General features: G+C 37.6%; 1 protein-coding gene across 1 annotated transcript in view; it reads right to left on the reverse strand.

The window, feature by feature from the left end:
• The window catches only part of LOC132325328 (gamma-aminobutyric acid type B receptor subunit 2-like), a 33,750-nt gene extending 20,114 nt beyond the window's left edge, over positions 1-13,636 (reverse strand). The window contains exons 1-4 of the mRNA XM_059842556.1: positions 13,618-13,636; positions 12,857-12,937; positions 9,651-9,801; positions 9,031-9,163 (exon numbers count right to left, since the gene is read on the reverse strand). Of these exons, the coding sequence (XP_059698539.1) occupies positions 9,031-9,163; positions 9,651-9,801; positions 12,857-12,937; positions 13,618-13,636 (384 nt within the window). The remainder of the gene's footprint in view (positions 1-9,030; positions 9,164-9,650; positions 9,802-12,856; positions 12,938-13,617) is intronic.
• Between the last annotated feature and the right edge of the window lie 1,021 nt (positions 13,637-14,657).

Here is a 14,657-nt window from a genome sequence, read left to right on the forward strand (position 1 = left end):
TGATAACTAAAAAAAACCTAGAAGACATTTATCTGGTGGATAGCACAGCTGACAAACAGTAAACACTGAAAGTACCTCCACAAAGAAAGAGATCTTGGCTTGCAGACTTGAAACAGATATGATTGTTATTTAAAAAAACCCTACCTTCGTCAAATATTAAACTTTAAATAAATATTTTAAGTTTCAGCTTAAGAGTCACTGCATGTATGAACAAGAAGTTTCTTACATCCCGTAGGAACATTACTTTTTATTTTCCTTTGGCAGTTAAAACCCCTCTGTTTTTAACCTATCCACAAGGTGCTAAACACCTTTTATTTTTTTCAAGGAAGACAATTCTTCTGCCACATAATAAGCAAGGATAGGTTAACAACCTTATGTAACATTACTTTGAATTCAATCCTATTTCCTCTCAACCTTGAGCTTTTGCTGGTAGTCTATATTTGCTGCTATTTGATATCTTCACACAAATCTATCTGAGTTTCTCCCATTATCTCATTATGGGAATGAAGTGGTTACTAATTATGAATCTGTGTGACAGACATAAAAGTTACCTGATATACCACTCATCATTATTAATAAAAGAAGCCATCTTATTGCGAACAATGAGTTAGTAAGGTGAAATCAGTAAGTGGTGAAAGTACCAGAAACACTCTGAATAAAGAAGCAAAAACCTCTGTTTATCTATTCTAAGAATGAAGCTTACAAATAAACTCACCATTTTAGGTTTTGCTAACTTTCAGGTAAACAATATTATTTGAATTAGTTTAAAATATTTTATTTTATATAATTACAATTCAAATGACAATAAAATCATAAAGTAAGGCTATCTTGGAAAAATACCTGAATTCATGAAAAGTTAAAACTTTCATTTTTCAAGAAGTTCCATTATTTACATTTATTTGAGCACCACAGCCAATGCATTCAGAAGCCCACACAGTTACAGTCTAGCAAGGAATGCCTGGGAAGGTCTTGCGTTCATGAAAATGCCAACGCAAGTGAAGGAAGATCCACTGATCAAGCAAGTGATGTATTTTACTGCTTTGTTACATTGAAAGAAAAACATATAACCACCTGAACTGAATGCACTACACACTTTGGGTTTTCATGTTGCAGCTTTGTTAATGCTATGTTAATCCAGTCTGCCAATCTCAAGTGAAAAAAGAAGATGGGATTAAAGATTCAGTGTGATGAAGAAAAAACCCAAGTATCAGCACAAAGAACCTTCATGTGTTGTGTTAAAAGCTTCAAACTTCTTATCAATTCTCTAGGTGACTTTTTGTTTTAAATTTTGATTTTTGTTTTTGTTTGAACAATGGCATAGTGAAACTGCTTGGTTAAGAACTCCCTCAGTTAGTAAAACATTTAAATTATACTTCTGCAGAGGAATCACTCAGGTTTAAGATCCTTGCAAACATACTTTTCCCCACCTCAAGATGTTAATTTTTTTTTAATAAAAATTGCAATTCTTTCTCTTGTAGGACTTGACACTCTGCTGTCCAGCTTTGTTTATTAGACTTGGACAGATTCACTTAAGGAATATCAATAATGAACCAGATCTACACACACCCTGGGTAGAAGCTGCAGTTCCCACAGGGTTAGGCTGCAGCTGAACATCACTGTTGAGCAGCTTGGTGGCATCTCAGTACTAGATTTAGGTACTTAAAAGGAACAAATGTGAAAATAAACCATTCTGTGCATTTAGCCCTGGAGAGCACAATTGTCTTTAAGCGGACAAATGCATTGATTTCTGTGGAGTATGCAGGAGTTGGAAATTAAGCACCTCCTATTTTTCTTGGAAAACTGGGGGCATAATGGATAATCATGATGAACAAAAATGTGTAATCTCAACAAGTTTTCTCTGGGTTATGGCTCTGCTTCTATTAATGATGGCAAAATTGACTGTGTGAACACAAACAGACTCCAAAGAATGAGTTCATCCCTTTGAATTATACTTTTCTCATTTCTATCAGACATTTTTGACAAATTTTTATGACTTTTACCTCTTTTTTTTTAGAATTTGTGTGGCACTAGCACAGATTTCTGTAAAACATAAGTGGCAATAATGTTAGAGAATTGAATCCTGCTGTTTTCACATAAATTAAATACAGAGGTTCATTGCATGCTGTGAGATCTCCTGTAGTGATTTCTTAATACCCTTTAGATCATTTTTCAGAGTTAATCTATGGGTAGTGTAAAAGATGTTATCATTTCTCCTGTTTCTATAAGGAGGCTCTAAAAACTGTCTGCTGTTTCTGCTGAAGGAGAGGAAAACATTCTAAAAATATTACCTTAATAAATCTCTGGCAAGGTTGTGCTGTATTTGCTTCAGTATATGACATAACTTTGTTTCTAGGATCTATTCAGCCTTATAACTTTTGTCTGTACTTTTTTTTCTTTACCCTCAAGAAAATGTCATTTACTAAAATAGAAGCTGATCAGGCTCATGTTAAACTCAGTAACAGAACTGCTGTTGAATTAAATAGGAGTGAGATCAGTCTCAGACTGAACGACAGCGAGAACAATTATGGAAGTGATTATACAGAAAAGGAAGATTAAAATTAACAGCTAAACAATTAAGTAGGAAATAAACTGAAGAGTACACACAAAATTAAAAAGGCCAGAGGAAAAACACAAACAAAGGCTCTGGTTTCCAGAGACAAAGAAATAGATTAGAGGTCTGAATCCTTTTGCAGTTCAATAGAAGTTGAGTGTCTGTCTGTTGGATTTTCTTTTAAATTCCTGGCCCAAACTAAACAATTTGAGCAAAAGGATTAGGCAAATATAAAGTCTAAAGACAGGAAACGTCCCATCCACCCCCCCCCCCCCCCCACCAAAAAAAAGATAATCCTACAACAAACCAGAACAAAACCCTGTGTTTTGGGGAATGCCTGAAGAGCATAAAGGGCATGAATAAGATCATTTCATCAACTACTATCCAAATATCAAGGCCACATGCTATTTGGTAGTACAGGGTCTTGTCCAAGAGCCTCTTGCCCAGAGAGAAAACCACAGCTTTAGTGGTGGCGCTGCCTACATGTTTTCCTTTCAGTCTGTTGCCTCAGAATTGGTTAAACAAGGAAATGCAGAGCGACAAGTAAAGAAAAAGCAGAAATAAATAAAAAGACAGAAGGTTCATACATCTCCCTCTCCCTGCTTCACTATTAGAGGCAAGTCCCTCCTTTTAGACCCACACTCAGCCAGTTTTTGGAGTTTTAGCCCACCACTGCCCACCATTCCCCTCACCCTGCAGCCTGCTTCCAACCCTAGGAACCCAATCCACAACAGCTCACAAGGGTCTTTTCCTCCCTGTTCCTCACTACAGTCTGTAAGTCTCCAGCTGATGTGTTTTTCAGGATGCCTCTCTACTCTTACATCACATGGCAATCCCCACCCTTCAGAGGTTCAGGATTTCCCTAGAAAGGGTGAAATGTGGACTATGGAGTTCCACCTTGCCTAGCTGTTCCCCCAGCATGGCAGATATAAGAATATTAAATAAGAAACAGTAAAAAGGAAAAAAAACCCTGCCCTACACGTTGTTGCAAGGCACAGAGTCAAAAATGTTCATGACCTATAATTAAGAATAATACTGGTTGAAAACGCTAAGTGCATCTGAATGTCTGGATACATTTAAAGGTCACATTTTAAAATGCTCTTTTGAGAAGATATAAGGTCTACAACATCTACTGTTGCCATGAATACACATGTCCTCAAGATGTTTTTCTGAGAAAAACACAAATTCTGGGTAGTCACACACACACTGTAGTAGTGAGATGGACTTTGTCAGTGGTCTGTACTCTCTCCTTATCTCTTTCTGTCTTTCTGAAACTGTTTGGTTTCTTCTTTCTGTGCAAAGAATGTTTCCAAAGGTCCACACCATGGCCGAGAGCAAGAAACTGAAATCTAAGAGCCTGAGCATAGCCTGCAGTGTGCAAAAACCTTCATGCCTTTTTTTTTTTAACTTATCCAAGCCAAAACATTGACTAGGCTCAGTGAGATCAGCTGAAATCACAGAACCTCTGTCTATCTTTGGCAATTCATATAAACAATACTAACTAGTGAGATGAACAAGACAAAGCATGCTTTATTTTAGTGCCTGTGCAAATTGCAAGACTTAAATCCTCTTATATTTTATGTGACACCCTTGCACAATACTTTGGATTGTAAAGGATATTGAAAGGCAATTTCTATCTGCAGAAAACGTATCTCCAATCAAACATGAACCCTATATTCAATTATTCAAGACAGATATTTGCCCTTTCTCAAGCACTGCAATGACCCAGTGCAGCACACTCCCCAGGAGAAAGTCCTGCTGCACATCACAACTACCAAGACTGAGGAGCAGAGCTGTTCATTCTACTACTACCTAATGAACCAGGCCTTTTTTGTGGAACTATGGGTGAGAGCAACGTGGAGTACTTTAAACATCTTCAGCCCAAACTTAATAATTAGATTTACTTATTTGAGGAAGATGCTCAACAGAGAAGACAATGGTTGTCCTCAGGACCATAGTAGTTTTTTATTCAATAGCAGTTCCAACTTGGAAAGACATTACTCATCTTAAATGTAAATCATGAAATTCTCAGTGGAGTGTATTACAGAAGTCTAAACGTTATGATCGCATCTAATATTCTCGCTACTTAAAGTATCTCTATTTAGTATGTCACTTTAAACTCTATTCATAGGATATGTCACTAGCATTGCTAATTTTGAGTATCTCTCTTCCATATAATGACTGCTTTCAAATATGCTTCCACTTGCTTGCATTTTTCCAGTTGGCATCACATCGCATTATTTCACACCCTTATTTCTAACTTCATTTTTTTTCTTTTTTGCTATGATACCACGGTGGTTTTGAGATTAAAAACAAAGATAAATCATTCTCCTTCTCTCTCTCTCTCTCTAAAATACTTTGTACTTTGGCATAGATATGGATGTAATGAAATATTGTATTTCTTTTTCTGTGCAACCAATAAAGTTGCTATTAAGTAAGACATTATCTAATGCTTCAGTAATACACTGACCACTTTCTCAGAACTCACTGTCCAGATAATTTTAATTCCATGTAATTGAAGTTATAAAATATGATACCTGAGCTTTAATTCTGACATGGAACTAAAGTATGTTACATTTACTATTATGAGTTCTTACTGTGAAAACAACAGAATTATTACATATTTAAATATACTTGATTACCTTTCCATAGAAAATAGGCATACCAAGATAAAAATGAGTGTGTTTGGGAACCAATTATCCACTCTATCACTCTGTCACGGAGTCCACATTTTATAATTTTAAAGACTAATATAATACCCTTATTCAGCAAATTATTTTACTATTTGTTTAAAGTGCTTGCTGACTCTTAACTTCACGCAGCACTTGTTTCTATGTTTCAGCACAATAACTTATAGACCACCTCCTCCTACACCCAGTGCCTTACAGAGTGGAAAACTGGTAGTACAACTTAGTAAATAAATCCTTTGAACCTTTCAGGTGTTACTGGTGTAATTTTGGGTCATGTGTCAGCGTCCTTGGAATATTACAGCATTGGGCATATGCCACATACAGGCATAAATTGTTGAAAAGTAAAAAAAGAGCTGATGTTGCAAAGCATTTCACCTTCCAAACAGCACTACAAGCAACGTGCTATAGAGGAAACAAATCCAACAGAGTTGAATGTAATACCAACAATCTGGAAACCATGTTTCCTGAATTTGTGAGGACAGAATGATAGAATGGCCTGGATTGTAAAATACCTTAAAGACCACCTATTTGCAATCCCCTTGCTGTGGTAGGAACACCTTAGTAAACACAGAAGTTTTAAGAACCTCCTTTAAGTTTGCCAAAAATTGTCAGAATATTAAACAGAGACCATATATAACATATCCAATTAAGTACACTGGCTACTGTGTATATACTGCTGCTCTGGTAAGACCTCATCACTTCTGAAATACAGAAGACAACGAGGATGATTACTTGGTTTAGACAGGGGATAACACTACTAACAGATTTATAGCCTTGCATGTGCTTATAAAACTTGAATGAAAACTTTAACTTCCCTTCCAAAATAGTATCTCCTTTCATTGACATAAGGCTCTTCTCTGTGTCTGAGATACAGCTGTTACACCCTGACGACCTACCTCAATGGCTTTTTATGATTGTTCCCAATTGTAACTGCTTTTTTTAGAGACTTAGCCACAGTCTGAAATAAAATGGGAATTTTAAACTAATCTCGCATGGCTAGAATGAATAAAAAAAATCATGCATTTCAAGGGTGATGATGAAGACAGATTTGTCCTGGCCTGATCCTATAAGCACTTGTACCTGAAAGCAGACCTTATGAAACCACTAAGCATATTGCCCACATGGGAATAGGGATGTTTGTGACATGGAGCCAAAGGTATACTCGGTATCCAGCACTTTGATGGATGTTTTGAAGAGAGGAGGAGAGAGAAAAGAGTTATTCAACAGGTAAGTGTGTTTGCCTCCCATATTTATGAATTTCCCAGCACTAATTCAGAGTTTTCTAGATACAGTAAAAGTGCACTGCCACAGTGAATGGTATCCATGTAGAGATGATATTTAAGAGAAGCATAAGCTAACCCATTCAAAATAATATAATTGGAGGAAAAATTTTAAAATATTGTTTTAATGAGTAGGATGCTGGAGAAAAACCTTCTAATGGGTGGCTACTGAAGGATTTGCTGCATCTATGACTACAGTATTAATTGATGACAGAGCTGAGGTTCATGAGATACATCAGAAGCCATGCACAGGAAAACTCAATCAGAAATGCTTCTGTACTGGACTGAAAACCTGGAAAGCCAAGACTGTGGAGAAATCTCAGACTCTGCTCTGTTTATACAGCATTTAACTATGTAAAAGAAAATAAATATTAAATCTCTGCTTAAGGCATGAGGTGATATTTCTTGATCAAAGAATGCTTTAGGACACAGCATTCTCCCCCACCCCTTTCTTTTATTGGTCACCTAAGTCAACTAAGCGTTTCACTCAAGTGAAGATCTACCCCTCTATAGCAGACACACAGACCTAACATATTGTTTCAGATACAAATTGGAATAAAAGGAAGAGATAGATAGAATTCGACAAAATAAGCAGCCCACAGTTAAATTTTGTTGCATTTAGAAAATTAGACTAGTGATTACATTTTGAGAGGCAGATTAGAGAAAAATCAGAAGAAATGTTCTAGCTCAAAGGCACAGGATTTTGGACATTGGTTCATTTTTCAGAGTTAAGGCTGAGCTGTTTCACATGTAAAACAGGACTCAAATTTAGTCTCATTTAGTCTTATATAGCTACATTTGGTTGGAAATCTGTTTCCTAGAACAGCTAGATGCTGGTAAGTACCTCTGGTTCCCACTTTCCTTCTGTTCAGCAGTGCATGGCTGCTTCCAGAGAAGGGCTGTAGCCCAGTCATACAATGGCCTGCAGCCTGTCAGGGAACTCAGGAGCTCTGGATACAAGCCCCTCAAGACTGAGCAGACATCAAGACTAAAAAATTGCGTCCCATGCCACTAGATCCTTCTGCAATGGAGGTGACAAAAGAATGGGGATTGACATCAACAATGAATTCCTAATGACACTTCTGCTCCATCAGAAGCTATTTCACAAAAAAGGACATAAATCCTGAATAAAAAATGGATTATATCATCTTCTACTTCTTACTGGCCCCATTGTATTCACAGAGTTATAGAATAGTTGTGAGAGGTGAACAGGATCATCCTTTTTAAATCTTTAAAGCATCACTTTCTACTAGCTGTACTGAGAATTAGAGCTCTACTTGTAGGAAGACTGGATACTTTCCTTCTCCTTTCCTAAAATTTTCCTAATGTCTCCTTTCCTAAGCTCCTAAAGTTGAAGTGTCTGAAATACAGCTGTGTCCAGGCCCAGCTAGGGAAGGTAAGACTTTCCCTATCCCTTCATCCATCGTATGTCTTCTAGCCCATCTTGGCATGTGCTATGGAATCTCCAGTGTTTTGAAATGGTCTAACTAAAAAGATCACATGGTGTTTCACTTCTATAAGGATTCTAGTCAGTATGGAGGGCTTCAGTTGACATATTGGGATGTACTTGCATCAAGCAGCCCTAGGTATCCAACTTTCATGTTTTGAATTGTCCTTTTGAAGTAAAATTTCTCTCTTGCTAGCTATGATGTCAGAAATTCAGACTCCTAAAAACAACAGGTGCTGTGAATTGCAACTTTCAAGAGACATGAAGAAGAATCAAAATGATAGTGAAGGTACTCCTAAGTATGATATTTTTAGGCAGCAAGTCAAGTCTTAGAATTTTTTGAGAAGATATTGGATAAATTTAAATGCTGTTTTGCACTGCTTCTGAAAGGAGTATCCTATCCCTTTCTTTGAAAAGACATCTGTAAGTCAGAATAAGTGCATATTACATCAAACAATTATGACAGGTTTCTAGGTGGACACATTTAATTTGGTTTCAGAGTTGTTTGTTTTAACTAGAATGTATTCTATAGGGATCCTAGGCTTGCGAGAATTTATAACATAGCATGAAAATAGCAGTAGAAATCTTTGGAGAATCGGCCAAAGAGACTGACTAAAGAGATCTAGAGAAGCAGCAGCCATGTAGTTTAAAATAATATGGAATGTATAAAGAAGTAGCTTCACAGGTATTACAAGTTGTCCTGCTACAAACACAAAAATCATCTTTAGTAAATAATCTTCCTAGATAAGACTTCAAAACAAGAATATACATCTACCCTTTCAGTCTGAGGTTAAATCCCAATGCATTTGAAATTTTCTATAAAAACCAGTAACAATAATAACAACAACAACAATAAGAACAACAGCAACAACCACCACCACCACAATGAAGCTTTGTACATGTTTAGAATTTGGTCCTAGATAATATCCCAGGAAAGAGCTATGAGAATCAGTGATTTAATGGAATGACACATCCAACTACTGAACTTTTCTGTTTGCATTTTCTGTTTCCTGTAAGACTGAATTCAACAAGAATTGAACTAGAATATATGGAATTACTTACTGTGCAAAGTGTCTCAAATGTCTTTTCGGAGACGAAGGATCCATCAAGACCAAAAAGAAAAATAGATGCATAAGAAAGCATCCCTCCAAGGATAATAAGGTTGTTCATGTAGGGACTGGACATCTTTATTAGTCTATGGACAAAAGGTGATAGTGCATTAAAGAGGAAATTATTACTGCTAGGCTACTAGAGCAATAAAGAAGAGCTTTTTGTAACCAGACAAAGAGATAACTCTTCTAGAATTTCATGAAATCTAAAGGCATGCACAGTATTTGCTATTTTATACAGTTTAGCATTGTTTCAGGTTGTTGAATGCTTAGTAAAAGGACCCCCTCTTTTACTGATGGATTAATTAGCTAGGGTTAATGTTATTAGCAGACAGTCAAACATAAAATAGTAAATTACACTTTTCAGACAGTATAAAAGAATTTAAATACAGTCTGTTTCAATGTGAGTATATTACCCAGGGATTTCAATTAAATAGATCCAAAATACCACCTTTCCACAGTTCCACATTTTCCTTATGTGTATATGTAGATAGATATATTTACATGACTGGTTCTACAAACACAGCATTAAATACAAAAGAATTTGTGACAGCAGTAACATGAATGTCTTACTTCTGATTCCTGTTTTTGATGTTAAAGAACAAGAAAGCACTGGCCATGATCATTCCTAGGATTGTGAGGGCAGAGAGGATGCTGTAGAGAGGCAGGGAGATTTTGCGCAGCTCCTCTTGTATAATTGTTTTGTCCTTCGGAGGCTCGACTCCTAGAATTACATGAAGAAAAAAAAAAAGGCTAAAGCTCAACCAGATGTAGAATTTCTGCAATAAACTTTGCCTCACCTAAGTTCTCTACCTTGAATTAGCACACTTAGCGACTGTGAACCACATCAGTAGCTGATGAAATCATTGACTTTGACAGACATATGTTAGTCACATTGATTGACATGAAGATTTGCATTTCTGGGGCAGGTAAATATCCTCTTTGGAAGAAAAGACACAACCATACCCCGGTGCAGAACCCCATACATGCTAACCAGCCTAATTTTAAAGTAAATGAACTTTAAAATGCATACTTTGAGTGTAAATTTTACCGGGAGGTTATGCTTTCCTGAAACAATTGACAGAGCAATGAGTAGAAAACAGAAAGCATCATTTCTGTGCCCACTGCTGTTGCCAGAGCAAATTCTAACAGCCTGTCTGGAGATAAGCCTTAGTGCAGCATAACTGGGACAGGGATTGATGGCCCTGGGGATGAAATGTGCTTCTGGGCTGTGGGCGTGGTGGGGGAAGCCCTGGGAGGAGGGAAGGGAGAGTTGTTGGTGCCCTCAGGATTCCATAGAAGGGAACAATATGGGAAAATGCATAGCAAAAGTTTTATAGGGACAGATCCACTTTGCAGATGTGGATTTGAATGTCTGAACTTAAAAACTATGTTTAAAGCTGTGTACTTCATCGATAGTCAGCTTCAACTAAATAAAGGCTTCTTGGTTTAATGAGGAGAATCACTTTCCAACAACTGCAATGAAGCTCTGCATCCCAATATTCCCACACTCCATTTCACCTGCTTACTAATTTTTTCCTTGGTGCAGGAGATTGGCAAAAGGCCTTTTGCATCACTGTCTTCCTCCAGAAACAGATTTGTGTGCCCTGCAGTTCCTGAGCCTGTCCTTTCGCATCGTCTCTCCGAGGGGACTGCAAGGGCCACAAGGCTGAGAAGCTCCTTCCACAGCACAGCTCCAGAAGCAGAGCTGTGAGTACCTGACTAGCAGCTGCCATGGCTAAATTTTACATCCACTCTTCTGCCTTGCACCTAAAAGAACATTCAGGGATTTACACAATAAAATAGCTTTACCTTTAAGAGTTAAGTTGAAAGGATTCAGACCATGGAAACTTGCTATCCTTTGGCCTTTATGCCCAACTTTTCAGAAAAAAAAATTCCTTTAGATGCTTTCAAAAAAGTGACAGTGAAGGGTCCATTTGTTGATTTTATACTGTAGAAAAATACCTGAGATTTTCCTCTTTCCCTCCACATTGCATGTATTTACAGTCCATGGAAATTCATAAAATTAGACAAGTAGCAAGCCAAAAAACCAATAAAATACATGCCTGATTTAAAAGAACTAACACGAAAAAATAAAATTTCACCCTACTGTTTCTACACTCTACAGAGTATATTGATGGTTTGTATTTATTAAATATATAAACACACAGTGAGTCAACAAAATTTACTTTTTTGTGCACTGGCCATTCAATCCTGTTGCTTTCTGTTGCTGTGGAATTTTATCAAATGGTTGAAACAGGAACATTTCTACTACTCGCTATTTAGAATACTTAAAGTTACTAGGCATCCATTGACTGGAAGTCAGTGTCCTCGACACTGAATATCCAACTGTCTCAATGAAAAGCTAAGATGAGTCAAAGGAAAAGATTCACTGTGAGTCACATAATACATCTTAAGACTACCATAAGACAGGTTATGGGTGGTAAGACCACCTTCAGATGTGGTCAGAAGAAGACCTAGCAGTCTTGTCCTGAAAAAAGACTGTACAGAGACTTTTCCCCATCATATGCTGTCTGTAAAGGCGAAAAGTTATGAACAAATGCTGTCTCCTGTAACTTGATTCATCCTGCATATATTCTCTGGAAATTAATGGACTGAATCAATATTAAACCACATCATTAGTTCCTCCTTGCAGCAAAAATAATCTGCTGCTTCCCAGACTTTGGCAACCGGGACAGATTCTGCACTCTTCATTTCCAAAGCTTCGTTCCCCAGAGACATGTGAGAAGTTTGTTTATTTGTGCTCTTTTAAGTCCAGCAAGGGATATCAAAAGGAAGGGTGGACAGCTCCAGCAGATGGACAAGTAGTCATGAATTAGATCACTGCAGTGAAACTCCGCCCATGCTCATGCAATCCTCGGGTGTTGGGACATTGGAGAAAGGTGTAGTAGAGTACAACAGTACAACAGCTTGATGATCATCCACCTCACCAATCCCAGGGGAAAACCACACAGCACTCACAAAGTCAACTTCACTTTCTCTCACTGAACTGCACCATAGCAGAGCTGAAGATTAAATCTTAAAATTTAGCTTTGAAAAGAAGGTATACACCTATATTCAACACGACACACCCTTAAAACTCATTTCAGCTCACACCTGGCTGCATTGACCACGGGCTCTTGAAACCATGGGTATGCTTGCACTCCAGCTGCTTGAGGGCCAAGCAAGTCCCCATGTTATGTTGGAGCAGCATGGGATAAAAATGGCAGGAAGATACAGCAAGAAATGCTATATGCCTGCTGTGGATCTTCAGAGTGCTGCTGGTCTGAAAACCCTCCCTGGCCCTGTTTCCCATGGGCCATGTTAAAGCCAGCCTTGGTGTCTTGAAAACCTATTTTCTAACTACCTACCAGATACCTCCCAAAGAAAAACAACTACCTCATCCTCGTGTCTGCAAACACAGAACTTGAGAGCATCCCTCAGGTGAGATGAGCTGGGGGAGTAGGAAATGGGGATGAAATAGAACATTATTCATCGGTGAAGAACCTGCTTCTTGAAATATCAAAGAACATTTGTGTACACATAAAAATTTGATTTTGCCCTATCATTGGAATAAAAACCAAGTATACAATATCAAAACACAGCAATTTTCTGTTCAGAATTCTATTTTTTAAAGCACTTTTCCCCTTTTACTTTCTACAGTGTCACAGCATTTGATATTAAAAATCCTAAAACAGTTTTTTAAGAGCATGTAGTCTTACAAACTACATAGAGCTATCTGTATCACTCCTGGACCCCTTTCCAGTTTTGTCTCCTACCTTGGAACCTGATGCTGTTGTTGATTATTACCAATGTGTCATCCACAGCATTGTATTCTCCCACCTTTACTTCTTTTTGTTCTGCAGAGAAACAAACAAGAGTGATTGTTTATGGCAGTTCACATGTTCTCAACTATTTAACTGATTTTTTTCTTTTTTGACAGTGTGTCAAAAGGAAAAGAAATATGAAAGAATAAGGCATGAATAATTAAATCAGAATGCCAGACAGCTAACATCATTAAAAGAAACATTTCTGGTACTTGAAAGAAATGTAAAGCATTTTTAAGAACTCATTTACATAATCAAAAAATGTCTATTGGACACAGTCATCTCCAGCTTAAAGATCACAGAGTTTCTTACTGGCTCACACTATGCCACAGGACATTTTTACTGGGAGAACACACAGAGCTAAATCACACATTCCCCTCCCATTTAAACAACTAGGACATCTTGCTTTGTGAAGTGTTTCCCAGGAGAGTCATGGTGGCAGGCTCCAGCCAGTGTGGAGCAGACTGGCCAGTTAGCAGATATGCTGGGAATCAAATCTCTTACTCTGAGTGAGAATTAGCAACTCATTAGTACCCTGACTGCAAAACACACTCTGTTATGTAATTAAAGCCAACGCACACTTGAGTTTAAATTTTACAGTTAGTCTCATCTGGTATTTTGGGACTATCATCATATCTATGGCCTTCTTGTACCTGACAGAACAGAGTATGCAGATAGAGGAATTTGTTTGTTTGCTGCCTTAGACACTGTACCTGGATCTCCGACATGCATTTATCCCACACTTTTGATAACATCTGGCATCAATTATTTTCTGCTATTTTTGTTGAGCTTTTGGTACGGCTTAGAAGTACAGAAGCTTACTGAATTATCATTTTTACACTAAAACATTTACATTTTGATGAGACCTTCAAACCACAGGCTAAAGATTTAACCATTGCCTAAAGATTTCTTTGAAGAGCTGGCTCAGCAGAGACAAAAATTTCCTTTCAGGCCTCTCTGTCTAGGCATGCACAACCCAATTTACATTTAAATTCTAAGCTCATGACCTTATTTGTGACACTGATTTTGGGAGCTGATGATCTTGAGCTAGATGGCAAATTTGGAAAGACTGTATTTCACCCAACAGCTCCATATTAACCTTTTCTCCTTTCTCACTCAAAGTGATTTTGCCTGTTCAGCTCTGCTGAACAGAGCATCTAGCTCCATTTTAGTGAAATCTACAGTCTGACTAATACCAATCTGAGAGCTCACAGGAGGCAAAAATTGCCTTAACACAAACTACTATTTTTATTGTTATGTTGTTGTATTTATTGTTACATTTTTAAAATTGTCTACAAGAAATTTTAGACTGGGCTGCAAATCTGACAGAGGGTCCTAGGCTTCTGCTGCACACCCATCACGAGCTGGAGTTTGCAGTTCTGAAGACTCATTTGCCTTTCCAATGAGTATGATCCACTTGGATGGACCTAAGACTAGTTTGGAGTAAAAGCAAAATGCCCTGGTGTCCAGCAGCAGTTGCACAAAGCCCATCCACATGGCATCACATACTTTATAAGTTTATAAGTTTATAATTTCTGTCACAGACTGAACATTCATAGTGAAATAGATACACTAATCAATTCTCAACAAACAAAACATTCCCAGTAGTCATCTAAAAGCTAAAGTGGTTAATGCTAAAACCAGAACCAATCTACTTCCATTTGTATTTGTAGCAAGACAGCTGTTGCCTGTAGACCTAAAACACCAAAACACAGCCTAGAGAGAAGAGAGAAACACATCAGGATGCACATTG

The sequence above is a fragment of the Haemorhous mexicanus genome, chromosome 1 (assembly GCF_027477595.1).
Source record: "Haemorhous mexicanus isolate bHaeMex1 chromosome 1, bHaeMex1.pri, whole genome shotgun sequence".
Taxonomy (NCBI): domain Eukaryota; kingdom Metazoa; phylum Chordata; class Aves; order Passeriformes; family Fringillidae; genus Haemorhous; species Haemorhous mexicanus.